Raw genomic sequence first — 27,705 nt, 5'->3', positions numbered from 1 at the left:
TGCGTCTCGGAGGGCGATATTGCATTTTCGACGGAAATTGCGAATAAGAGAGAAGGATATGAAATGGAAGGCGCATCGGGAGGAGCATTGGTACGTCACAAAGACGCGATTTCACGATCGACCGAAGGCGAAATTTAATTTGTTCCGCGAGCACTCAATTTTCGGGGCAATCTTCTTCTTCTTCCTTTCTCTCTCTCCCTTCTTCCTCGAATGGAGACTCGAGAGGAATAGGACGGCGTTTCTGGACCATATGCCGGCGGACCATACGGCACGTGGATAATTACAGTGAAACGCGATTGTAATGCGAGGGTGGCTCGACACCGAGATAATATTCGCTAGGATCGATCGTGTGCACGGCATTCCGCACGAATTTGAATCGACGTTAACCGCGGGCAAGAGAAAGAACATTTCTTATTAATCAATAAAGAAAAGATTGTAAATTCTTGTGTCAAATTTCGTAAATAATTTATATCATCTTGGCGAATTTTTCCAATTACCAATAATATTATACAGGTACTTTTAAAATGCAATTTATCGATAGGTTGAAACGTGTTACAGATAAAAACGATTTTCGTTTTTGAATCAGGTAAAAGAAAAAGGAAAAGAAAAGGAAGAAGAAGAAATGGAGACAAGCGGAGAAAGAGTTCGTTTCGACATGAAACGAAAAATCGCGACACTTTACACAGTTTGGCCTACTTTTCTGCCGGCGAAATAATTCGGGCAGAAGGATGGTGACGCAGTATGGTCGACCATATGCCGAGGGACGCTTCGAGCCCACGGATAATTACAAGGGATGCTACGGTGCCTTCGGGGGTAGGGGCGAGCTAAAATTCAATGGTGGGGCGCGTGGCTACATAAGGAAGGTACCGACCTCCGAAGGGTCGCAGTCGGCTCGAAATTTCGGTGGTATAAGAACCTATCTCTCCGCTCGGTTGTTCAACGAACACGTTGCGTTCTCATTCGTTAGATTCACACGCGGAACGTTCCGTCCGCATAATTATATACAAATACATAATCGAGTGTTCGTTCGAGAGGAGTGAACGTTCGAAAAGGAAAAGAAAAATAAAGAAGAAGTGATACAGTGAGTGAATACAATATAGCGCGGGATAAAAAGTGTGAATATGGAGATTTCCTGGTTCCTGTTTTTCGTCTGGTGCACCACTCAGCTGGTTACTGGATTCGACCTGGGGCCGGTCGTCAGGATCGCTCAGTGTAGATCCCAGTGTTTGAGGAAGCACACTTCCGATGGAATCTGCGATTGGTATTCCGAACAACAACAACAGACTACTTGCAGCATGGTGAGTCATAATTTATTCTCGTCGCCATGAAACCTCGCGATTCACGAGATACGATTCCGTTTTCGAAGTACAATACGCGTTTATATTCTTAAAAACGTTTCACTCGTGAAAAAGCGAAACGAAGGGAGGAACGAACGAGGCGTTCAAAGCACGATCCGAGCACAATGCACCGCGTGGCCCGCGTCTCTCTCCCATTCTCCTCGTCTCAAATAGAACCCGGCTGCGGTACGTCACGAAATTTCGGAGCACCGCGTGGTGCGTTCACTCCACACCACGACGCCACCGCCTTCAACGTGACTCTCTTTCCCTCGTAATCCGAAATCGGTCGAGAGGCACGTCGTGGCCCAACGATTCTCCCCAGAGAATCAACATTCTCTCTCTTTCTCAGACCGAATAATAAACAATCTCCAACGGTGTCTCGTGAAAATATCCCGGAATAACGCGCGTAACGAGACGAGATCGGAAAGCGAGAGCGGGAACCCGATTAGGTGACGATTCGATCGTCTGGAAATCGGATAGGGTACGGCGGATCGGCCCCGCACGACGATAAATCTTCTCCGTCGGTTTTATGGGGTCGTAGTCGGAAAATCATGGTGGTCCCCCTCCCACACCCCTCCCTACCGAGCCCACTCCACCCCTCTCTTCGGTGGAGCAGACACGTCGCAGATGGACAGATGGGAATCACGATTAACTCACGCACAATGCGGCAAGCGTGCGCGTGTGTGCACAGGGCGTTGCTCATTTAGGGGTGTCCATTAATTTCGTAGAAATCGATGCCGTCTCTCTCTCTCTCTCTTTCTCTCTTCCTCGTGCACACCCACGGAGAGGGTCACGAGCACTCGCGTGAATAAGAGAAGGAATACACGCGTGGAAACGTGTATCGAGGAGAAGTTTCTACTTGGATAGAGGGGCAGAGGCGGCGATGATCCATTCAAATTTATGCTCGACGAAGTTCTCGAGGATCGTTTCCACGGGCCGCATTAGAATAACGATTCTCCTCGAGGAGGAGGGGGAGGAGGGAGGAGCAGGCGGACAGGCGGAGGTGGCTTAATGAAGGTCGCGCGCCAACAACCTCTCACCCTCGTGAGAGAATTACGCCTGGATAATGACGACCAGTCCTGCATAGGGAATGTCGTCGCACGCTTTGAACCCGCCCTTTTCGTGGACGGTAATTGTTTTACGGGGAGGGACAATCGAGCGTGAAGGGGATGATCGACGGATTGGAAACGAGGGGACAGAGAGTTTTAAATTGCCGACAGGTTCATCCCGAAATTTTTCGGCATCCTGGGGGTCTTTGATGTTCGCGATACACCCGCAACTTGGCTGCCCAAGTTTCGTTCAAAGCGAAGGTGCGGTCACGTCGATATATATTTTTCCTTTCTTCTTTTTCTCCTGCAAATGCCAAGTAAAATTTTTCGCTTGAAAATGATCGGGTGACAAGAAAGTAGGTAATTCTTTTTTTTTTTAAAAACAATAATTTCGAAAAGTTAGAAAGATCGGATGGATCGATGAAAGACGCGTACATTTGTTGCATATTCTGTTGCATGAAAGGGGAAATGTATTCCGAAGAAGAAAAAGGAAGGAAGATACAAAGTATAGTATATAGCGGTGGTTTAATCGAAGATACAACGCGGATAGTTCCATCAAATTTCATCGAATGCAACGATGATCGTTCCGTTATCGAATTACGATCGGGCGAGGGTCGTAAAAGCCGCTCCCCTCGTTCCGGGAAATCAATGACCGAGTCGCAAAGTGATACAAACGGGATGAAAAGGATCTACGTACTCCAGCCCCGTTTCATCTTTCGTCGATTCGCATTCATTCCGCGTTTTCATTTACGAGATAGCAGCCGCTATCCACCACTTTTACGCGTATTTGGTACGAGCGTTGCGGGGACAGTTTCGTTTTATTTTATTCTTTCTTTTCCATTCTAATTCCATTCCATCCCCTTTACCATCTCATACGAATCAATTAGAAATCATCGAACGGGGGAAAAGAACCATTTCGAGGTCGAATTATCGCGGATGCTGATGTTGCTTTTTTGGAGACGTCTTTGGAACGAAGAAAGGGGACCTACAGCGTTTCTACGAAGCAGCCAGGCTTAGAAAGAACGCATCGTGATGTAGGATAATCGAGTGTAGGGAGGGCGAAGCAAAGAAGTCTCTCTCTCTCTTTCTCTCTTCTCTTTTAAGAGAAGAAAAAAAAACCTGGAAACAGGGCTCCACGAGAGACGGTATCCTAATAAATATGAAGACAACAACGACGGTGCCTGTTATGCCTGAAACAGGTTGGAGCTAATTCGGCCCCCCTCTCCTTTATCCCTCTTTCTCTCCATCCATCCGTCCATCCCTCTCTCCTTCCCGGCTGCACCTTCTTCCTCTCCTCCTCCCTCCTTGGTCCTCTCCATGGCCGCTTAAATCGCTCGATTCAACGCTCGGTCCGCCCGATGCTTCTTATTCTCCCTTCCCTTCTTCGCGTTTCTTCGCCGCTCGCCCTCCCTCTTCACCCCCCTCGCGTACCATCGTTCCTTTTTACCCGTGCGTCCCATGCGTGCAAGAGCTTTTTGTTCAACGCTCAAACGCTTCCCCTTCGCCCACCGCTCTCCCGTTTCTTTCACGTGTACACGTTCTTTTTTTTTCCCCTCTCGTTTCTTATTTTCATCTCACTCACTCTCTCTCTCTCTCTCCCGTGTTACAGTGCTGGCAGTACTGCGAGGCCCTCGAGAACCGGTGGGAGAAGACAAGGACCATTTGCGAGGGCGACCAGTATCTACATGTAAGTAAATTTATGGTGGTGGAACCAACGTTTTGGATTAGGGGAAGTCGCGAGAAGAATTTTCGGCCCCTTGGTTAAGGTAAAGGAACGAGATCTTGTGTCGTGTTGAAAAAACTTGTCCAACTTTCTCTAATCTCTTTGAATTCGCAAGATTGAACAATAAAAATGAATCGTAATAGTCACGAACGAAACGATCGATATCCGAACGAATGTTTCTCGGATCGAGTGCGCGTCGCGTTCGAAAAATCTCGACAAAGCGTGTCAAAGCGGCGGAAAATTCGGGTCGATCAAGCGGAGACGAGGGTAGGTCTAAGGGGAGGTGGGGGGTTAACTTTGAAAATTTCAAAGGCAGAGAGAAGAAAGCGAGAAATGTAGGGTGAACGACGTCGGGACGGATAGGAGAGGGGAATGTTCGATAAAGGGAGTTTCGAGGCGAGGATCGTACTAAGGTATGGGAAAATCCTTAGAAACGGCTACCTGTCGATTTTCACGGAAGGTCGGGTCGCTTTGTCGCGCGTCCAACGAATTTAAACTCTCTCGAGTGTATCGAACTTCGCCTAGATAGGAATCTTTTTCAAATATTTGGCCAACTACCAGGTTACGACTGATTCTGTTTAAATCGAAGGTCGAAAGGGAACGATATATAGGATTCGAGGAACATTTTTCGCAAGATAAAAGAAGCTTTTTTTTTTTGCATGCGAAATTCTTTGTGTTTCTTTGAAAATGTCGAATCACTCGCAGAAAGATCGTCGTTCTTCGTTCTTTTTTCAAAATATCGAGAAGATAATCTCCAAGATCTCGAGAACAATACTCTACCTGTTCTTCTGTAAAAAAAAAAAAAAAAGAAACAAGAAAGAACAAAAGAAACGTATTTTTTTCCAGTGTCCAGCCTGTCAGACGGCCTGCACCTATCGAAAAACCAGGATAGAGGAGAAGTATCTGCCATCCATGTTACCAGCTCCTAAGAAGGCGCCCCTCGATCTCGACAAATTCGACGTGGCCGTGGTGATGCGCAAGCTGTACAAGCAGTGGAGAGTGGCCGGCTATTATCCGGGGGAGCGTACACCGAATCTGAGACCGGACACGTGGATCATAGTCGCGATGGAGAACGGGATGAAGCACTACAGTTGGGAGGAATGGGTTCCGAAATTGGAATCGCTGAAGGAGGGGCCTTTGTACGAGGCGATCATCTCCTGGAAGGACGTGCAGACCCAGCTTCAGAAACAGAGGTCCCAGCAACAGGTCAGATTCAACAACCGAGTGAGACAATTCTTCCTGGAGAAGTACGGAGAGAAAGTTCTGGCCGAGTGGAGGAGCCAGGAGGACTCGCAAATCTCGGACGACATATTTCGAAGATTCTTCTTCAGGAGGAAGGACGATCGATCGGAGGACGATCTCGAGGCCGACAACGCCCCGTCGACGAGCAACGCTTACAACGACAGGATCGATTTGAAGGATCGTTTGGAGGGCAAGGAATCGTACGTGGTTTCGTGGGAGCCCGAGACAGGAGGTCTTATGGGAAATCAAGTGACCGACTCGAATTGCGCGCAGATTTCCCTCCTCCCTGGGACGAAATATCTCGTGAGGATCGCCTCGAACGACGGTCCCGGTAGCTTCCCGATCGAGGTAGACACGACGCCTAGTTTCGTCCAGGTTAAGAGGATAAAGCCACCCATTCAAGTATTGTATTTTTGGCATATATACGCGGGTTTCGGTTGTACAGTCATCTTCGTAACCGGTTTCATGCTGGCCAAGATATACAAAAAGGAGAAGATTGCTGCCGAAAACGTTTGAAGATGAATGCTTCTTCTTTTTTTTCCTTTTTTTTCTTTTTGCTACTGTGCACGAACGAGGTGTGGTGGGTCGATGAAAACGGCGGCGACAACATCGCGAGACAACTCAGGGATATGCTCTGACGGAGCGCGGATGATATTTCTGGTGAATCCGGAGAAGGGAAGGAGATAGGATGCGAAAATTCCTGAATTCGTTCGTAACGCGATGCAATCTTCGACGATTGCGAGTATGCAATTTTTACCAACGATGTAAATTCCGTAGGTTTACGTTAGGTATAGGTATATTGGAGTAAATTTAAGTTACGCGGCTATCTATAAAACGTAATAGTTTCTTAAGAGTGTTAATCACCACGGTTTCAACCACTTCTGTAAATTTCTAAACGTGGAAATGTACAAAAGATATCTAGCTATTTTTGTATATGTAATAGGGTATTATTAAATAACTCCTTGCTCAACACTGAAACGAACAGACTGCAAAAGAGTTCCTATCAAACTGAAAATGAAGAAGAATAAGCGGCCGATACGAGGCGCGCATCACGCTGTATTTATTTGTAAATAGTAGCTCGACAAACTTGTACATAGTTCTTAAACTTATAAATAAAACTTACTTCTACCGATAATCCACACTTTGTTGTACGAACGAAAATTCCTAACAACGAATCCTGAAATATGTACTATACCTCTCTCCGAAATCGCTCGTGTTTGAGGATAAGCGCCTTAGTTTTAACAAAACCTACCGAATCCCAGAGGTTTACTTCCTTATCCCAGGATTAAAATAATAAAAAGAAAAAGAAACGAGGGTTCCAAGACTTGCTCATCGAATTTAGAAGGGACCCGTATCGAATGGATTTACATCACAACGAGAATCAAACACGTTTTTATTGCTCGGAGAGAGGATCTTCTTTTTTCGAAAAAATTCCCGTTACACGAGTTAGGCCCTGTCTATTAAGAACGATGATCTTTCCAAATTACCTATATTCCCGAAAGAAATCGGAGAACTACTGTTATTCGCGACGAAGAAACGGCGAGACGGGCCCGCGGGGAGTTCGCCCGAATTCCATCGGCCGAGTTCAGAACTACTCCCGAGAAAGTTGCAGGGACGTCCATTTCCTTTCCGTGGTGAACTCTCCGGGAGGGGAATGCCTCCTCCTGGCATCGAGTCGAGGAGGTGCGTTGAACTTTCCCGAGCGAATAATAATAAACTCGTCGTGAGTGGTCGAAAAAAAGAAAAAAGTCAAAGGCGAACGGGGGAAGAGCTCTGCCTTCCCTGTGCAAAGGCAGAGTCGCTACCGTGCGACACACGCGCGTAACCGCGTACGATACAACACGCACACACGGCACGAGGACGCCATAGTGGTACGAGAACGATGAAAAAGTGTGCCGTGACCTCGAACAAGGTCCCGTTATCCAAGCCGAAGCCTTGGACACGGTCGCCCTCAGTCTTGACTCGGAAGTCAAGCAAAGATGATACTGCTGCTCGCTTGCCTCAGCCTCTTGATCGGTCCCGGTGAACTGGGTGTTCTCAACAATGGACATACGGTTACCGCGATACTCGGCATAGGAGGCGCGCTGCCTTTTGGCTCGCTCGCGGCTGGACCCAGGTAATTATCCACCGATAATTACGATCCTCGTTCCCGTATTTCTCTATATTTATTATCTTAATTCCATTTCGCACGCGACACGATTGCGGTTAATTCGATTTTTATCTTCCATCCGCTTTCGAGGGAACATTCGTTCGAAGATTCGAGATCTGTTCGATATTAATCTCGCGTTAGTCGCTATATGAATTTTGAATACTTTTGAAAACGCGTTAATTATGCAATTTTATTTGTATACGGTAATTGTGTTGTTAATTATACGTTGAACTCGAGAGAATTATTGTTATTATGAGAACGAAAAAAGTTGATTATAGAAAATAATGAGGTGGTTATCGGGGATCAGAGTGCGTTTCTTTCGTATCATGTGGGTATTGTCTGTGGGTATAATTGGTGGATAGTTTAACGATCTTATCTTACGTCGTTTCCCTTTTTTATCGGCTGTTCCACTATTCTACATATTTTAAGTACCACCATACTAATTGAAACCGCACGTCTATCAAATTGACCAACCGCTAACGCAACAATATCTACCTTGTTTCTCGAGAGTTTAAAATGAATTGCACGGTACTTGTAATCTTTATCAAAAATTTTAGCCGATTTTATAAAATAGCTCTCTACACTCGATTTAGATACGTTCCCAAATGGAAGAAGCAAGCCTGTGAGATACCAGCCTCCCAGCATCCAAACTCGCACTATGTCTGCGACGAGGCAGGGGAAGTGAAATGTTTACCAGGTAAAAAAAAAGAAAAGAAATATAAGGAGAGACAAAGATGAATGAAATTCATACGAGACACGGCGCAATAAAACGAAGTGGATATTCTTCTTCCTATAACTTTTTCTTTCCCAGGATGGACTGGCGATTTGTGTGACGTACCAATCTGTCGAAAAGGATGCGACCCTCTTCAGGGTTACTGCCGTCGACCAGGCGAATGTCGCTGCAAATTGGGTTTCTACGGCGAGCTTTGCGACAAGTGTGTAGCTCTGCCAGGATGTCAACATGGCAGGTAAAAATCCTTTCTTACCTTTTTCCTTTTTTCTTTGACACGGTTCGTTGGATCGAAATGATCGAGGACAGATGCAAGCTATAAGTCGGATGACAAGTTACCCGTTAACCTAATAAGATTGCGTGAAGCGAATAGCGATCATCTTCCGATTCAGGTTTCAATTTCTCGAGTAATATAATATTCTAGAAGCGATGCGGTTGCCAGTCACTGGCAACCATTGTATCCATTTCAACGAATAAATATCAATGAAACAACCGTATCGATTTCGTTTCGCTTAGTTGAAACTTTAATTTCAACTAGCGTATTTTTTGCACGCTTTTCCCCTTCCCTTTCCTAAAATTAATAAAAGATTGAACGGAACGATTGAATTCTCACTTTTAGCTGCAACGTGAGTTTCGAATGCTCGTGCGATCCAGGATGGAAAGGCATGTTCTGCTCGGAGCCGATCTGCGCCTCCGATTGCCTGTCCAGCCAAGGGTACTGTGAGAAGCCCGGAGAATGCAGGTAAGCCGTAATAGCCGAGTAATGAGCGGTTATCAGTGCCGGTAGCCGATGGATCGAAGGGTATGGAATCGTCCGCTCGAATCGACCCTCGCCCCATTAACGTCCGTAGCTGATAATTTAAAAGCTTGGAGAAGCTGTGTGAGAATATCGATCGTGATTCTCCCTTTGATAAAGCGTTTACAGTTTAAATTTAACAATTTCTTATTCGATTTATTTAAGAAGATGGGATCGCGTATTTACGTTGATTAAACGAAAGAAATTTATTCCTTTGAACTTGATCCTCCGCGACTTTTTCATCTTCGAACGAGGTGGCAACATAAAATGATTTTATACGCATCGTTCAAATCGATCCTATTAAAGATTACGAAATCTAGCATAAATCACTCGAGTTGAGAGTCGCCTGTCGAACGTCAAGGGTTTAAATTTCACGAGATCGAGGATGATTAAATAAGGCGCGATTTTCTTCCAGGTGTCGATTGGGTTGGCAAGGGCCAAAATGCAAACAGTGCGCCGTTCTGCCAGGCTGCGTGCACGGAACGTGTCAGGGCCCGCTCGAGTGTCGCTGCGAACCAGGCTGGACCGGGCTTCTCTGTCAAACGCGTAGGTTACCCCTTCTAATCTGAGCTCTCTCGTATCCTTCCTCGACACCAGCCATAACTCTATCTAAGCTTTCATTGTTTCTCGAATTTATCTCGAACGTTTCCCCATCCGAGCAGCGATTTGCTCGCAAGGATGCAGCCGAGAATACGGCGGTTGCCGTCGCCCGGGTACATGTAGGTGTCGCGTGGGCTGGACAGGTCCGAACTGCACCGAATGCGTCCCTTATCCCGGCTGTGTCCACGGTTCCTGTAAACGGCCGTGGGAGTGCCGATGCGAGGCAGGATGGGCGGGTGATCTATGCAACGAGAAGCTGACTTACTGCGACGAGCATCCGGCAATCTGTCGCAACAACGCGACTTGTATCAGCATGACCAAAGAGGATGGGAATTACAGGTAAACCCTCCTCTTTGACACCGATACCGTAAGCCGCGATAAACCGTGGGCCGTAATAAATTTTGCTCCCCAGATGCATCTGCCCCCTTGGGTATATGGGTCGTCAGTGTCAGATCAAAACGATGGTACCGTCGACCGAGTTGACGCCACCGATGCCAGACTCGGAGGCGAGGCCTCAAATAATGATATCGATGCAGCCGGATGTAAACGAGAGCCCGCAAACTTTGGACGGGAACGATAAAAATAAGGGCGAGGAGCAAACGGTGGAACCTCTCGGCTCGATTGTTATCACGGATCCACCACCGTCCACTATCGATCCTGCCGCCACTGTGGGGAAGTGGCCAACCGAGCCACCCACGGAGCTGCCAATCACGGAGAGAGACGATGAAAACGAGACGTAATAATACTCGTATACGCTTCGATTGTCATTTATTTATGTAATTTATTTATTTATTATCGTCGCTGCAATCATGTAATCGATAACCATTTTTTTTTATCATCTCACATCTCACGCGATATTGGAGAAAAGGATACTTGATTTGACTATTGCAAAATAAATGAAGCTATATATATATATATACATAAACGAACGAGACGAAGCCACGAATCTTATTTTCATTCCAAGATTCCATTTGGAAAAAACGCAACGAATACTTTGAACGTTCCAAAGACATACAAACGATAAATTACACATGTTCACCCACCTATGCTTATGCAATTTGAGCAGCCAGAAGACCAGTTTTTCCACTTATGGCATAATGTTGCAATTAGAAAAATGAAGTTTCTACGCGTGATCATAAATCAATAATCAAGAATAGATACGCTTTGTTTTCAAGTTTCTTTTAATCGAGTTTTGAGAAAGAAATTTTTTTTCCTTCCTTTCCTTCTTTCCTCGAACTAACCTCGAAGGATCATAAGTCTCGACCAGGATTTCCCGAGAAAGCGGCTATCTCTTTCGAAGCAAATTATTGCCCCTAATATACGACCACAAGGTAAATGGTATGTAAGTATCCAAGGAATAGTACAACTGGCGCGCATAGTTCCCTCGTATAAACGCGTATAAACATTCTCGTGGAACGTTACGCTTGATGGAGCATGTATTCGATGTATCGCGATGCATACAGTGTTCGCGCGTGTCGTTTTTCATAGATACACACGAGTCCGGATCGACTGCCTACGTAATCGACCGTCCAAGTCGCGTGTTCCTTACGTAATGCGTTGCATTTTTACCCCCGAGAACGTGCGTCACTCCAGAGTCCAGGGGAAATTCTCCATGCTGAAACAAGTATCGTATATATATATATATATATATATAAAGTTATAGGATGGGGATAGGAATTTCAATTGGTATTAGAATGATCGAGATTTCAGTCAGATTTCAGATTTTCGACGAGGCGGGTAATCCATCAGAAATAGTTTGATAAAATAGAATATTTTTTATTTCATTTTTTTATTCTCTCTTAATATGATATATTTTTTAGTTTAAAATAAGAAATAATAATTGAGATGATAGATATCGAGGAAATATTATTTAATGAATGGTAAAAATTTGTGGTTATCTTTAAATTTGTTGCAAAAATTTAAAACGAACTTGAAATATCACAAAACGAGTGATAAAGATATTAGTAAAATTATCTTGGATCATCAAGATTGTTTTTTTTTTTTAATGGAATTAAAAACCCGATAAAATATATCTCTGATGCATTTAGTTCAAACATTGCAATCGTCAATTAATGTATCTAAACCGCTATTTGCGTATTACAGTTGGCTTACGTAAATTATGGAATAACGTTGGTTTATGTTTTGCTCGACTGCATCTAGGTCTATCGATCCTGATTTATGATATTGATAGATCAATTTTTAAAGTTACGTATATTTACAATTCCTTTCAACGATTATTAATGTCATCAATTTTTTAAAACTATTAATCGATCTTAAATAATAGGAGAATTATATATAATATTTTTTGGAAAACGAAAAAATAATAATGGCAATAATTAAATTAATGTTAAAAAAGGATGGCATCACAATTTGGATTACGACCTCTTTTCGACTAATTTATATGCCACGCACGATTTTGCGTATAGATTATGAAGCTACATTCTCTCGACCGGTTTTCTCACCGAGGCACACTATCGATCTACGTGTCGCTCCATTACTTCCTCCTTCGAGAAACATCGATCTTTCATCTACTTCTGTTTCAGGTCCTTTCTCTTCTCAAACTCGTGCTTGACCTCGTAAGATTTATTCTTTAATTATTCCTGGTCACGTTCATCCCGAGTTGATCGATTCTTTTTTTTAACAAAGTGAAGCAAATTGCAAGATTCGATAATAATTAACCATTAAATAAATAAACGAAGGTAGAGACGAGGAAAATTCGGCGAGTGATTAATTTTTTTCCTTTTTATCGATTATTATTTATTTCGCTTTATTTATTTATTTTTCACATGCGAACGATCACCACTCGCAAATTATCATATTCTTAAACGTTCTTATCAAGCCTGCCTGACCCAGATTTCACGAATGACAGCGAAATAATTTAATTTTTTATTATAAATATTCATACGTCATCGATTTTCGCATTCCACGATATTTACGAGTTCCAAGAGACGAAGAAAATACGAAAGTACGAAAGATGCAATCAAAGATGCAATTAAACAGAGTCGATAATGGAGAGAATGTAATTACTCATTGTGACATTTTTTTTATCCATCAACGCTCATCATTATCATTATTAGCCTCGTTTCGAGAGCGTTATCGTTACGCAAATACGCGATTTAATTCCAGTTCACGTGTACACGATTCTGTGAACTAATGAGTTCGTTTGTTTAGAACCTTGATAGCAATCATTATTATACTATTTTTGGCGATAATTCAAATAGGAAGAATCGTTAATCAACCTTCGTCTCGATAAATTAGGAGATTCGATCGAATCAGAAGTTTTCCAAACTCGATACTTAAGTATATTTCAATTCATCTCTACATATTCACTAGACACTTATTATTGTTAAATTTTTACTTTGTCACATAGTGATATATTTAGACGGAAATTTAAGAAGAACGATTTGTCTTATCGGGAATTAGACATCGATGCAAATATTCCTGATGCAGGACAAACCATGAATGTAACTGAATCGTTAGAGAGCACAGTGGTCCTCAAATCCCATGGACGCGCAATCTCCTATGAATCGTGCACAACAGACAGAAGACACTGCGCCCTTCGTCGCTCTACTCTCGATATATTTTTTTTAAACAAGAAGAAAGTATTTTAGTAGATTCGTATTAATCGACGAATTTCAATCTCTCCGCTCGTTGCACAATGCTTGCTTATTTTTTTCATTTAGAAGTCAAACGTTTTGAGGTAGAGAAAAAAAAAAAGAAAGAAAGAATAGACGAGTTCCGCTCGTTTAATGGAATGATAGGAGCAGTTTCAGAAAAGGCGTAAATCGTGGAGCGATGACGACGCAGGCCGACGTTCCGAGAAGGACGATTATCAGAGCATGCTAAAAGACAGGCCGATCTGTGGACGTGCTTCATTAGCCACGATCAAAGAAGGATCGTAGCTGCGATCCAACGGTGCTGAGTCAGTCATAAAATTAGTCGAACGTTAACGAAGGACGGTCGCCCGTAAAACTATCCGAAATTTTAAGTGGCGCTCGATTGATCCTGCAATCAAGCTTTCAACCCCTTTCGGCCTCCGTGGCCTTTGCTCCTCGAGAATTTCATCGCAGCCTGGACCTCCCACGGGAACGTCGCAGGAAAAATATTCTGGAATTTATGAAGTGTCGAAGAATTTTTTAATTACTTCAATCGAGAGAAAAGGATAAAATTGGATTGAACGAGGAGAACGTGAAGAAAGAGGAGAGAGGAAGAGCAATGAGCGAGGAATGAAATTGCTTAGCATATGATGTTGATTATATCGTGGTTGCGATTATTGTATAAAACGAAAAGGTATTGGTAATTTAACAGTTATAAATCTCCTTCTTAAAGTAGCACAAAACTGTAATTCGAATTAGACGCGAAGAAATGTTGTTACGACATGGATGCGAGGAAAATCTGTCGTTTCCTGATTGCCACGACATTTTGTACCTTTTAATTATCCACATATCGCTTTACTCGTCAAAGTGATTATTCTTACGCGCCGTTATCAGTTTTCAACAAAACGTATCTGAATCGGAAGCTTTCTTGATTATCGAATTACAAAATATTCATACGTTCATTGCATTGAATCCATTGAGATGCAAAATGTATACAAATATAATACGAACAAATAAATGGTTACTTTCGAATCGAGCCGACCCAGATTTCGATCGTATCGACGAACGCGTTACACCGCAGAAGAAGAACGCTAATAAAATCCTTAATAATCCTCCGATCTATCGTTTATCGAATTTTAAACTTTCGACCGGCCTACCCTGGCTGGAACGAGCAAGAGTTGAACAAAACACCTGAGAAAACAATGATTTAACAAAGGATCGCGTTTCTACTTCCTCGAGTTTGCCGGTTGATTGCCTAACGAACTTGACTCGCGCTCAACCACCCACGCTTCGCTCCAACTTCCAACAAAATGGAGCTCGTCGTGAACGGGTGGAAGGAAAAGGATACTTCGGTCGTGTGGTTGGGCGAAAAAAGAAGAGAGAGGAAAAAAGAGAGGAAAACAAAGGAGAGAAGGGGGGAAAAAATGGCAAAGAGCGTACGGTCTCGTGGATCGTTTTCTGTAACGCGGGCTTCCAGGTGGAACGGAGAACAGGAAAAGCCGCAAGATCGTTGTGGCGGAAGGGAGGGGCTCTCACGACCGATTTCCCTTTCAATCGGTTCGCCCTTCGCCGTTCTCGCGATCAGAAAATTCCAGATCCGCAATTGCACAAATGTGTGGCCGGGTTGGCTTTCGAGTTGCAATGAAAATCGATCGGTTTTATTCGGCCAGGGAAAAGGCTACCCCCTTTCGGTTTTCTCGCTCTCGTATTTTACCTCTCTCTCTCTCTCTCTCTGTCGCTCTGCTTTGGGGGTCCGCTCAAACGTTCCCCGGTAAATAGAGGGCATCCGTTGAACGATCAAAGCGCAGCGTGTAATTACGTTTCAGAGACGACGTGGATGTGTGTGCTCAGAGGGAACATTTGCTGAGACGTACGTTTGAATTTTAAGTTTCACTTCGATGTACCGATTTAAGCGAATGCTTCCTTGCGGGATCAACACGGAAAACGGCAAATTATCTGGGGGACGATGGGACCAAGCAACAATTTTTTTTAAAAGTTTTCTTCTTCCAGCTACAAATACAAAAAGATCGGATAGTTTATAAGTAGCGTTTTAATAATCAGAATTATATAACTATGAATGTAACAAAATTCATTTCAAAAAATGTGGATCTCCGCATATATAATTTTTTAATCCATCGAAAAATCGAATGAAAAATCTTCTCGTTAATCCATGTCGACCCGATATTAATCTGAAGTGTGAATCTCATTTTTCTGATTGTCAGCGGTGATCGTAGAACCAGTACCGTAATGATTCTTACGTAATCCCGGTTATCGGGTCCAAGTATCTACGTTGCGGCACACCACCGTTGACTCCGTATGTGCGATCCATAATGTAAGTACAGCGTCTATATGCATCGATATGCTGGGATGGTAATGCACTTCGGTAAGTGGCACGATTGCGTTTCTTTCAGGGTCGCGCGAGGAAACCGCAGAGCATATCGTGCGTGAGAATCTTTTCCCCCTCTTTTTCCTTTTTGCTTTCGAATATTAATTATTCGACTAATTAAAAGTTGAATTAATAGATCCTTTTTTTAACTTTGCAACAAGTTTTTGGTAAATTTTAAAAGCGAATCGAATAAATCACGGTTGAGGCGCATCGATCCAATTTTCTCCCCCGAAATCGTCGAATTTCGAAACGAGCACAATTGCGCAATCACGCGTAATAATGAGACACTGATTTCCCTTTTTGATTAATCGCCCCCCTCCCCCGATAATAATACCCGGTTACGTAAAATAATTTCCCTCGATGAAAAAGACAAAGTAAACTCGCCGATTACTTCACCTGACTATCGTTGGACAGATCGGTGTTTCGATCTTTATCGATCCTGTCGAGAGAGCCGCTCGAATTTTGCCACGAATGTTGCGCCAACGATCGATGTTGCAACCCGATTTCCCGGGTGGAAAGCAATTTTCCTTCGTCTTCGATGGAAACCAGATTTTTCTGATTTACGATGATTTATGACTCCATTCTCTATTTGTTTGCAATTATATTTCGCGAAGTCAAAAAACAGACGATTTCGAATCAAACCTCCTCGAATTACAGCTCCGTCCTTGATTGAAATAAGTTTTTAAGGAAAGTAGATTGGACTGACGGTTCTTTTTCTATCATTTTATTTCTTTGCTCGAGTCGATCCAAGGACAGTAATGGAAAGGATCTTACGTGGAAAAAGTATGAAATTAACGATACGTCGCGCATCGATTTCTTCAGGGATCAGGACATTATGTAATTATGTATAACGCGTTCTCCAATGTATCCACGATTTAATACGATCTCAGGTGATAAAAAAACTCAAAATTTCCTGGAGAATATTCGTAATGTTGTTTTACAATCTCTTCTTTTTCCTTTCTTTCTTTTTTCTTTATTTTTTGCTCTCGTATAATCGAGAACACATCAAATTATATACCAATATATGTATCGCTTTCACCTCGCGCAATTATCGAACTCGTTATTGAATTTTAATAGCAACCGTATGGTAATTTCGAGCCATTTTACATTAGATGAAACGACTCTTAATCACACCTCCGAGATTTGTCCTTAATCCCTTTCGATTCCGCAATCTCGAATCTCCCCTCGCGAATTCTCCTTTCGCGGCTTTTCGCGAATTTTTCTCCGACACAAGTGCAAAATAAATAAATTAGCCTTCCGTTCGTTCCGAAAGCAGCGTAAATCTTCGTCGTGGAACGTCGAAACGGAGCATTCCCTGCCCCTCCTCTTCCCCGACATCGCAAAAGTAACAGGCTACACGAGACAACGTTTATCCATCCGTGCAGCTCGCATTGTGGATCGATGGTCGCACGGTTTACATGCATCCGCCTATTGGCTACGTGGTTTAACCATCGAACGTTCAAACGTGTGCACACACGGGTCGCTTCTGTTCCTTCTCGGTTAAACCTGGCGATTACCGCATATACCCTTCACTGGATTCCGATCGGATGCAGTTCGTGCGGGGGAGAGGGAGAGGGTATCGTTCCGTGGGATCACGATCGTTTCGTCGAGATATCGCGGCCAATAATGATCTTAAAAGGGGAAAGAAGGTAATTGGCTTCCGTTGTTGAATGTTAAGCCATTGTTGCGATACCGTTCGTCGAATTTCAAGCCAAGTTCACGAGGTTCGAGCGCGCGAGAGGTATTGAAATCCTCGTGTTTTCTTTTCATACATTTCTGTGGAAATTGTGCGTCTTCTAGATAGATCGAGTTTTCTTTGGCATTATCGGTCTTACCGGTATATCTATACGTAGCAAATACTTGAGGATTTTTTAAATCGTGGGTGTATATGAAACTAGTAATTACGATATTTATTTATGATAATTGAATGGCCTAAATTCGTTTTATAGAAGGGTCAGGAACATGAATATGAATGTTGCTCCCCGATGCGTGTAAACGTTGCATTCCTTTCGCGTGCCAGCGATGCGGACGATGAAAATTATAAGTTCAGTTGTCACCGTTATCACCGGGTAGCCGATCTGTTAGCCGGGTTGCATACCTGCTAATTATACAGTCACACAGTTAGAATCGGCGTGCCAGTTTCGCGTGGTTATCGCCACCTACTATCGACGAATCCACATCCCTATCCATGTTTGTCCGAAGGAATGGAAGCATCGTTAGAAACGCCCGCAACACGGTTGCACAAGCGACACCTTATTCGAGTATCGGGTAACGAGAATGCGTCGATGGAGATTTTACAACTCTTACGAAAGACGAGGAACAAGGCTGCGTGAGATCGAGAACAGAAACCGAGACATTGGCTTCCTTGTTAGATATACAAAGTGGAACGTGAAACACGTATCTATCCCTTATTTGCAATCTTTCCTTACTTACACCGCCGCGGTGTAAAAATATAAAAAAAATCAGTTGCGAGTTGTGGAAAATTTCCATCGCGTGAATGTTGATCGCGCAAGAAGATTATTGCTGCGCAGAAAGAACAGAAATCGAATTATTAATGTTTCTGTTGGATATGGGAAACGCTATCTATTTTCTATCCGGAATCGTTTTAAATAGTGTTATTGTGATAAATGAATCGTATGTAATAAATCTCTCCTTCGTTTTCGATCAAAAACGGATCCATTCACCTCTCACTCTTTGATGACGTAATAATAAAAAATTCAAAACAGGTGAATTAAAATATTATTCTTTCATCAATCAAAATTTTTGGAAATTTAGAAAGTCACAGAAAATCCATATTTACATTTAATTTATATTCGAAGAATCTTCCGATTCTCGAAAATTGGAATCATTTAGATGCGATCGATCCAACTTTTTTCGATGCGTCACACCACGATGCACTGGTCATTGATCTCGAGTTTTAAAAAATTTTCATCGCTGCTGAAAAAATTGCTATATTCGGAATGAAAATAATTGTTGTATAGAAATAAATAAAATTTCGAATTATTTATCTCATTCGCGAGTAAGTGTTCTTTTGGATTAAGTCTAAAGTACGATCTGAAAATGGAACGAGACAGATAATTAAACAGTTTTAGAACAGATTCAATCTTGGAGGGATAATCGTGCAAGCGTGACTGATCTAGTCTCGTATATATATATCCTCGTGTCGTTTTGCATATCAGAAGTAATTAACTCGCGTTGAAAAATCCTTTTTAAACCCGTGAACCTTCCTCAACCTCCGACGAAAAACAACCACCTTTTCCGATATACTTACCTCATAAACTCTGATATGCTCGCTCGTTTTCCGAGTGCAAAACTTTCTAAGACTGCATAGGAACGGATCTAACGGAGAGCGTCCATCTATAGGGTGGCTTTCGAAAAATAATAGATCAATTTACAACGCAATGCGTTCAAACCAAACCTTATTTGGAGTTGGACAATCGAATGGTAAAGCGAGATTTTTTGCAAGATTTTTCAATCGTAAAATACGCGTAATAACTCGTTTTAACGAGGCTATTGCTTTTCACGAGAGAGTCGAAACAGTTAATGAATGTTCAGATGTTTAGAGATCACTTGGTATACGCACCATGGATATAGGTTAATCGGTCAAGTGTCGTACGTAATTTATAACACGTGTACAAATATATAATAGAAATCAGGAAAATTGTACAGGATGCTTCTTTTACAATCGTTGCTCGTAATTACACATAGTTGATCTTACGATGATTGCTCGTCGTTCGTATCTCGATCCAGTTAATACACTTCATAAGCATGAACGATATTATATATCCTGAATTTCACCGTACGAGTGTATTGATTATGTAAAATTGCGAAAGCGATTCAGAAGGGAGAAAAATCTTTCTCTGTATATCGAATTAACATTGATCTTGAAGATATTTACAGATATTCAGTCAGAACTATTTATCGTCTTTTTCCATCGACTGCCTCGTATCCGGCGGCTAACTCATGTAATCCAGCAAGACGGGAATTACCAACTCGAAACGCCCGCGGCGCCTCTTCACGTGGCTTGTGTAACTAATCCTCACGGTCTCTGACCTACCATAAGAAGGTCTTTGCCATGGTCGATTTGAATTAGCGCTTGACTAATAGTCTTGGTTAACCTTGCTATTGTTCCTTCCTATTCGCCGGTGACCTATTCCCTGTCTGGAAAATGAAGTCGTCAACTGGTTTCTAATATACATCGACGCTTTGATAAAAGTCGCGTGCCGCATGATCGATCGACAACTATCGATATTTACTAACGTTATATCGTTTCTGACACTTGTGTACATATTTGGCGGGGAATATAGATTGCAAATAAGAGTGTCTTTTTTATTTTTACGGAAAAAATGATTGGACTTTAGAGATATTTGATATCATGATATTATTAAAACATTTTTAATGAGCAATATTGGAATCTAAATGGAAAGTTAGATTCGAGAATGTGGTAATAGTAGTCAATATTATTATTAGATTAGAAATTTTCATGCAAATATACATTTTTTTATATTACGCGTATTTTTCATTTAAAATCCAAGTTACTTTAATCAAAAAAGAACGTCGAAGCAAATATTCCTCTTGAAGTAAACATAATTTAAATAAAAAACTTGATTAAATTATATTAGAATTAAAAAAATTTTAAACCGTTATAATTAAAAAGATAATAATCTCTTCAATGGATGAAAAATCATTGGAAATCATTTATTTCCATACAACTTCTGGTTTCTGTATTATAATCGTATAAAGAAAAGGATGGTTTTTAATCATTTATTTTAAAGCCTATTAAATGATATTAAAATTAGAAAAATTTCAAATCGCTGTAATTTTAAAGATAATCGCTTCCTGTCAACAAGTGAACGATCATTAAAAGCATCGAACTTTCTTCATTAAACTGGTTTTTGATTCATATCGATGCGACTTCCGATTCCCGAGATATCGTCACGTAAAAAAAGAATAATTTTTAATCGTTTACTATTTCTATCCTTGTTTTTAATCGGACTTCTCGTTCGCACTGATCTATCCCAACCCGAAACGAATAACAGACTTGAAATAACATAAAAAATTCCTAGAAGAACGCATTTCCAGGAAATAATATGGATTATTGAAACTCGTTCATAATTTCTGCATTATGGAAAATTTGAACAACCGATCGAGATTGTAAATTGTATGGTTTGTCTTATTTCTTGAATATTGATGACAACATTTTTAGTTTCTTTTCACGTTTTGTATATATAAAAAAATAGAAGTATCATTTGTGATTTCGCATGAATATAATAATCTATTAATGTGATATAAACCATATAGAAACATAATTTATATATATTATACATGCTCTTGTATATTAATTGAATTTTATATTTTTTAAAACGCATTTAAGAGTAAAATTTTCAAAAATTGATTTCAAGAATCATTTTCAAAAATGATTTCAATTTTTCGTAAATGTGTTGACCGTCGATAGAATCAAGATTCGATCAATTATAATTATTAATAATTATAATATCAATCTTTATCTATATCTATATATTTGCATCTTAACCGTTACGTCGATGAAAGTTCAATATGGCACGAATAATGCTCGATCAGATCTACTTTATGGCAATTGTAATTGCTAAGGTAGCCAACTCGTTAAATCACTGATGTAATAGTCTATGACTAACGTAAATCCGTTTCTACACGTGAACTGCATCCCATTTATACACGGGTTGCCCGAATGTTTCGACGGCCTATTGAAATGGGCGTGTACGTTCCCGATAAAATTTCTCACGTATCGTGTATCACGTACCGTACTCTAACGGTGCAATTACGTCAAAGTGTTTTGTCGTCTCTCGTTTACCATTTCTCTCACGATATTATTATTTTATTAATAAAAAAAAAAAAAGAATAATACGACTCTGTGCTCTACGTGTATACATATCTTTCTTCAAAGATATTTGAAATGAAGAAATGATGGAGCGCGTAAAGTAAGAATTATTTATAAAATATGGAAATTGAAAATTTGCTTGCCTCTGTTTTTCAAGAGAAAGTTGCTTACCTAAATTGACGAAAGAATTATCAGACGCTATCTGAAATTTGTCAATAGACTTTTTCGACTTTCACCACAATTTCTAACTAAATCTAAATGATGTAATTAGAACCAGTTTCGCAGAAACCACTTTTGAAACTCATCATGATATAACAAAGTGACACATATCAAAATTACTCGTTTAACTTAACGTACGACTCGTTATTCTCGATAATTCTTTTTCATTTATTCTTCGGAGAAGCACGTTTCTACGCAAAGGAACACGAGGCAAAGGTTATTTCTTTAACTTGGATAACAGTCTGTTGCGGTAAATGTCTACGAAGCCCTAATCCAAGTTTGCTAGCATGTTTCTTTCGCTTACGTAAGGCGGATCTTGATAGCAACACGGCACGGTTTTCACCCGGGTGTACCACACAGAAAGTGAGAGCTGAAAAAGGATCAACAAGGAATCCATCTTTTTATCCACTTTGATCCCCCTCGTATTTCGCATCTTGCTTTAAATTTTTCTCTCTTTCTTAAAAAAAAAAAAAATAAATAAATACAACAAGTGTAAAATTAAAGAGAAGATGAAACAACTCGCAACGTTTAATAAACATCGACGATCAAGGAAGTGTATCAGTGGCGTGGATCGATTTACGTGTGCGTTTAATGTTCCCATTTTCAATTCGTTGCCGCGCGACTATCCGAAAGCTGGTGCACGCAAATGAAGGAGAATAAAAATAAACGTTACTTAATCCGTGACACCGGATAATCGTTGAGATCGTTAATTTTATAGCAATTTCAAAACAGGTTGAACAGTTACAAGGGATTGCGACCACAGCGATCACGAAATGACACAACGCGGAGGAAACCGGAGGCTGTGTGCAACTCTGTGTGCAATTAGACAACCGTATTGGATATTTCAATACGAATTAATGATAGTAACGCTACGTAATTTCGTCTGGTTAGAAAAATTGTGTATCGTGTACACGGAATAATGGAAATATAATTTAATAAAATTTCAATCCCGTAACCGACTTAAATGAAAATTGTCCGGATAGATTTAAAGAAGCAACAAAGAAACGTCGTGTGATCTTTGACGAGCCTGTTTATCGATTAACCTCGTTAAATTTTTTCTGTTAATAAAATTCAATCTAACTTATGCAAAGGAATATAGAACTAATAAAGGATCAAAGGCTTGCGGAAACAGGATTTTTTCGTTCTTACTCGATGTTCTATCTCGCAATATCCCGAACTCAATATTTTCCGATCGAAACGGAGGAAGGCGAAGTTGGAGGCACGACTCGAGAGAGGTCAGTAAGCAGGCATGTGACGTCAACGGGACTTGTCCGATATTGAAATCTCAAACTCGTTTTTCTAGATCGATCGATCCGTGAATGCATTCGTTGCGTGAGCAAGCTGAACACACAGATGCAGGAAATGTTGAACGCGAAATAAGGTGCACGGGAACCTTTGGATACATGTATCGATATATCCAAATCGTGCATGCATTACATCGACGCGGAAACGAAGTCGAAGGAAAAATATACGGATACGCAAATTAATGTACAATTGATCCCGAAAGAAAGATAATCGGCTACATAATAGCCATTGATTTCATATGTGTAACACGTAATATCGAGGGTGCTCGTTCCAAGCCTTAGGAGGAATTCGTTATATCGACAGGCGTGAGTCACGGGAGACCCGGCTATGCGAAGAATTTTGTAATAAGGAACGTGTCCCTATCGCGCAACCGCGGGATAGATTTCCCTTTCGGGACCCGAAAGATCGATGGGATATATATATTTATTCCGAATTAAATTCTCGTTAAATAAATTAGCTTGTTGAAATGTTGCGCCGCTACTGGAACTGTATTACGCAAATACGAAACGAATCGATCGAATCGATGGTAGAAATATCACTTGAGATCCACTTTGCGAAGGATTGCGAGAAATTGATTGGAAATTTAGAAGAAAAAGGAGAAGAAAAAAGGATACATTTTTTTGGGAACGATTGAATCAAGAACTGTCCTCGAGAGGGAATGAAAAAAAGAAGAGGGAAAAAAAAGTGAGTAGTGGGTAGGATTATTTGCATAGCGAGCAAGATGTAGATTGACAGATTTGCGTCGAAGGAATTGCTTGTGAAACGGCGATTTGCGGTGCAAATCGACGAGATCGTGACCGATAATAGTCACACGTTTTCTTCTTAATCGGGCAAGTTAGGTGTTCGATACGTTTATATTACGTCACGCTTTCTAAGTTTCGGTTCACTAACTGTGATGAACTTTTATCTTTTCTTTTATCGTCGTTTTGAAATAGGCACGTTACGGCGTAAAATGTTACTAATTGTTAAGAAACAATGACGGGCTGGAGCCGTCGCCGGTGACTTACGTCTAAAACTTGTGTGTCGAAGATAAAATTGTCGTGTCTCGAGTACTGGTGCTGGATCGAGCTGGAACTGGATTTAAATTAAACTGTCTGTATCTGCGATTGATACAAATTGTACTTGATAACAATCGAAATTTGCTGTACAAGTTGGATTAATGGTAAATGCGTTTTAACTTGGTCCAGATAATGGAAGCTGATCGATGAATCATCTTGACATTAGGACATATTCGGAGTATCGATTTCGCGATAACTTCAAGTTTAATTAAGCAAATATCTCGATATGATTAATAATCGCGAAGAGACATTTGATGTAATTATACTGTTTACTGAACCACTAATTTCACGAAACAATTTTGTAAAAGATCAACACCTTATTAAATTAAATAAATGGAGTAAAGTAAAATTACTATTTCTTATACATTTGATTACATTATATATTCTTCTAACGAAAATTTGCGCGCGCGTACAAAATTACACACAGAAAATCAAAATTGGAGAATCGAGAAGTAAAATCAGGAAATATCTCCATCCGTTGGAAAAAAATCCTCTTTTTTCTCCTTTCATTAATCGCTACTGATTTCTCTGTCCAACCGTATGTTGCATAATTTCTTCACGATTTTCTATACGCACCTCTGATTTATGCAATTAATTACGAAATTAATTACACCCGCTCGATCCGTTCCAAAGTTCCCTATTCTCTCGAAAGATGGCAGTTTTTCTTCCCTTCTCTTTTTCCTTCTTCTTCTTACCTACCGATACTTCGTCATCTAAGTTCTTTTTTCGAGTCCAAAGGAAAAAGAAAAAAAAGAAAAAAATTATACGAATCGAAGCTCTTGAAAATCTTCTCGACTTACTCTTTCCAATCACTTGCGTAGACTTCTTCAACTTTTTCCCCAACTTTCTACCTCTCCTTTCTACCTCGATTCTTCGTCGAAGACGTTCCACGACGAAAAAGGACGATCGATAAGAGAAAAGAGGAAAATTTCTTTCAGAATTTCACACAAAAATTTTTCACAAAAATTTCGAATGAGGGCACACGTGCCACGTATATATATATACATATATGTGTGTGTATATATCTAGACCCGGAAAAGGATCCAGAGTGATCTCACGATCGCGCGTTTCTTCGGATCGAAATGCCGCAGAGGTAGTCCTCGTTAGAGTCGCGGAGTTGGGTCGAAATGCATGCGCACATACATATATGTATCTGCATAAAGTGGCCGCGTTCTATTTACTAGCCCCAGACCGGCGCACGTTTCGCGTATGTTATACAACTTCCAATGTACATTATATATATTATAATGTGTAACGGTATGTGACTGTATCGTGGGTAAATAGTATATGGTAGGTGTGGCGATAGCGCACCGAACGGCCATTGGCTTTTCATTGGCGGGGTGTACGCGTGAAATGAAAGTGAATTCCCTATATAAAGGGTGGTTTTCCTCCAATGCGACAGAACCAATTTAATTTACCAGTCAAGACGCACTAGCCAAAGTATTAGCCGGTTACCATGAAGTCTCTGGTACGTTGCACACTCTTGAATTGCGCGTCGATACGAAACTTCCTCCCTTCTTTCGTGATCTCGAGAATGGTGACGCGGTAGTAGTTGACGCGGACAGTTTTCTGTGAAAATTTGGTGGAAAAGGAGATCTCTTTCTTTTCTTGTATAAATCGCGATCGATAAAAATCCTTCTGGAAAAAAAATATTGGTTTTCTTTCGTTGGTTAAGGTATGCTTGATGCTGATCTCCGTGGCGTTGGCCGCTGCAGAGGAAGACAAAAAAACGGTGGAAAAGAGAGGTCTGTATGGTTTGGGCTATGGCGGTGAAGGCCTGTACGGTGGAGAATTGGATCACGGAAAAGTCGCGATCGCGATTCAGGAGAAGCCTGTGGCTGTTCCGGTTCCAGTCCCGAAACCGTACCCAGTCCCCGTTGACAGACCATACCCTGTAAAGGTGAGAAGATTCTTCGTCAAAGGATGGCTCCTCTTCTTTCTAAAATTAAATATTTTTATTATGAATGTATATTTATCTATTCGACATTAATAAAAAAAAAATTAAACGCTTGCTCCAGGTACCAGTGGCAGTCCCTCAACCGGTCCCAGTGCCAGTTCCGGTGCCCAAACCATACCCAGTAATACAAACCAAAACTATCGCGGTTCCCGTCGAAAAACCAGTTCCAGTCACGGTTCCAGTTAAGGTTCCAGTGCCTGTGCCTGCCCCATACCCCGTCAAGGTAAGTCAAAGGGATGGATTCCTATCATTTTCCTTCAACAATTCAATTAATCAAAAAAATGAATCGAACGTACAATTCGATACATTCGTCGCTCTTCCTATAATCTTTCCTTTTCCTTTTTTTTTTTGGTGGATGGATTTTAAAAGCTTTAAAATATTATTTTCAGGTACCAGTCGCTCATCCGTATCCAGTCGAAGTTCCCAAGCCAGTTCCAGTCGTCGTTAAACAACCAGTCCTCGTTAAGGAGCCAACTCCAGTTTTCCTTAAAGCATACGAACACTTTGGACACTAGAATGAATTTCCCCTTCAATCTGTCAATACCCCGTCCTAGCCTAACCACCCCCCCCCCTCAGCATCGCAAAAGACATTATGACGAGAGCAGTACCAAAAGACGTTCTCCTTCATGGTAAATACGAATCATGCAATAAACCGATTTTATAAATATTTTTTAAACATACGTTTGTCAATTCTTTCCGACCTAACCGCCTCGTTATATCCCGACCATCTAGTCAATTTTTAATTAATCTATTACGAAATATATATTTTGCCGACCGCAAATATAATAAGCATAATATTAAGAAAAATTCGACGCTCGTTTTCGCGTTGCGAAATTTTTGTCCCGAGTACGTGTCGAGCAGTGGAAGATCGGAATTCGTCGTCGAATGAAATATGTTTGGTACACGCTAGTATATTACGGTAATGTTATAAATTTGATTCGATGTGACAAATATTGGAGAACGGATCGGAAATATATCCCAAGGAAATATATTCTATCGAGATACACAAGGATCTCGAACGATCGTAAAGTTATTGGTTTCGCTTGATCCCCGTGCGTCGTATCGGCAACGGGTCGAGGAATTTCTTCTCGGTATTAATTAATTCGCGAATAAAATGTGTTTCGACATTTCCTCGAGCGACAGACGCGTACTTCTACGCGCGCTATCTGATTCGCCATTGTGTGGAAACTATCCACGACCGTTCTCGAGCCTTGACTGCGATTTCGCCCGGTCTGGGAACCTCCCTCGTCACAATTTTCCTCGAGATCTCGCAAGATTCTCGCGAAATGCGGGTCATTTCGGGCCAACTTTTCTTCGAATTTTCATTTGACCGTATCGATATAAAAGTAATCTTTTCTTAAATCGTCCAACGAACGATTAATTCAGAGATTTCGATGTACACTCTGTGTTTTTAACGATAAATCGCATCCCTTAATTTTAAAGGGTCGAATTTCACCAAATGTCTTCAAATGTTTTCAATGGAAGAATGAAACGATATTGCTCAATATTTAATTTACGACTTTCTCACACGACTGAAATTTCTTTTTCGGTCGCTCGTAAAATTAAATATCGACCTGAGAAAGACCGTCAAAGATAACCATCAATGGTTCTAAATTACTTTCTTTTCGCAATTTTTTTGACGTTTCAGTTTCTACGCGTTCCTAAAAAAGAAAAAAAAAAGAATCGTAAAGTTGTTTCGTT

The 27,705-nt window shown here is 41.1% G+C and overlaps 3 protein-coding genes across 3 annotated transcripts; all 3 read left to right on the top strand.

Annotated features, from left to right (window-relative positions):
- Positions 1–874: 874 nt before the first annotated feature.
- On the top strand, positions 875–6,486 carry LOC107995381 (uncharacterized). Its single transcript, XM_017052896.3, has 3 exons — positions 875–1,298; positions 3,996–4,073; positions 4,956–6,486. Exons 1-3 carry the CDS (start codon positions 1,122–1,124, stop codon positions 5,865–5,867), a joined length of 1,167 nt encoding a protein of 388 aa, XP_016908385.2. The 5' UTR covers positions 875–1,121; the 3' UTR covers positions 5,868–6,486.
- A 798-nt stretch (positions 6,487–7,284) lies between these two features.
- Positions 7,285–10,811, top strand: LOC107994514 (delta-like protein 1). Its single transcript, XM_017051513.3, has 7 exons — positions 7,285–7,467; positions 8,094–8,197; positions 8,312–8,468; positions 8,850–8,972; positions 9,442–9,572; positions 9,689–9,965; positions 10,039–10,811. Exons 1-7 carry the CDS (start codon positions 7,331–7,333, stop codon positions 10,364–10,366), a joined length of 1,257 nt encoding a protein of 418 aa, XP_016907002.1. The 5' UTR covers positions 7,285–7,330; the 3' UTR covers positions 10,367–10,811.
- A 14,551-nt stretch (positions 10,812–25,362) lies between these two features.
- On the top strand, positions 25,363–26,680 carry LOC107994956 (zinc finger protein 512B-like). Its single transcript, XM_017052184.3, has 4 exons — positions 25,363–25,515; positions 25,723–25,947; positions 26,066–26,227; positions 26,394–26,680. Exons 1-4 carry the CDS (start codon positions 25,504–25,506, stop codon positions 26,517–26,519), a joined length of 525 nt encoding a protein of 174 aa, XP_016907673.1. The 5' UTR covers positions 25,363–25,503; the 3' UTR covers positions 26,520–26,680.
- The last annotated feature ends 1,025 nt before the right edge of the window (positions 26,681–27,705 follow it).

This window comes from Apis cerana, linkage group LG9 (genome assembly GCF_029169275.1).
Source record: "Apis cerana isolate GH-2021 linkage group LG9, AcerK_1.0, whole genome shotgun sequence".
Classification (NCBI taxonomy): Eukaryota; Metazoa; Arthropoda; class Insecta; order Hymenoptera; family Apidae; genus Apis; species Apis cerana.
Note: the sequence above shows the minus strand (reverse complement) of the source record. Positions and strands in the feature narration are given on the sequence as shown.

Bases quoted from the DNA above. Each gene is read 5' to 3' on its own strand.
- LOC107995381 (XM_017052896.3), top strand. From the start codon at position 1,122: ATGGAGATTTCCTGGTTCCTGTTTTTCGTCTGGTGCACCACTCAGCTG. The intron at 1,299-3,995 runs GTGAGTCATAAT...CCCGTGTTACAG, and splicing joins AACAGACTACTTGCAGCATG to TGCTGGCAGTACTGCGAGGC. The intron at 4,074-4,955 runs GTAAGTAAATTT...ATTTTTTTCCAG, and splicing joins AGGGCGACCAGTATCTACAT to TGTCCAGCCTGTCAGACGGC.
- LOC107994514 (XM_017051513.3), top strand. From the start codon at position 7,331: ATGATACTGCTGCTCGCTTGCCTCAGCCTCTTGATCGGTCCCGGTGAA. The intron at 7,468-8,093 runs GTAATTATCCAC...CACTCGATTTAG, and splicing joins TCGCTCGCGGCTGGACCCAG to ATACGTTCCCAAATGGAAGA. The intron at 9,573-9,688 runs GTAGGTTACCCC...CCATCCGAGCAG, and splicing joins CGGGCTTCTCTGTCAAACGC to CGATTTGCTCGCAAGGATGC.
- LOC107994956 (XM_017052184.3), top strand. The intron at 25,948-26,065 runs GTGAGAAGATTC...CGCTTGCTCCAG, and splicing joins ACAGACCATACCCTGTAAAG to GTACCAGTGGCAGTCCCTCA. The intron at 26,228-26,393 runs GTAAGTCAAAGG...TATTATTTTCAG, and splicing joins CTGCCCCATACCCCGTCAAG to GTACCAGTCGCTCATCCGTA.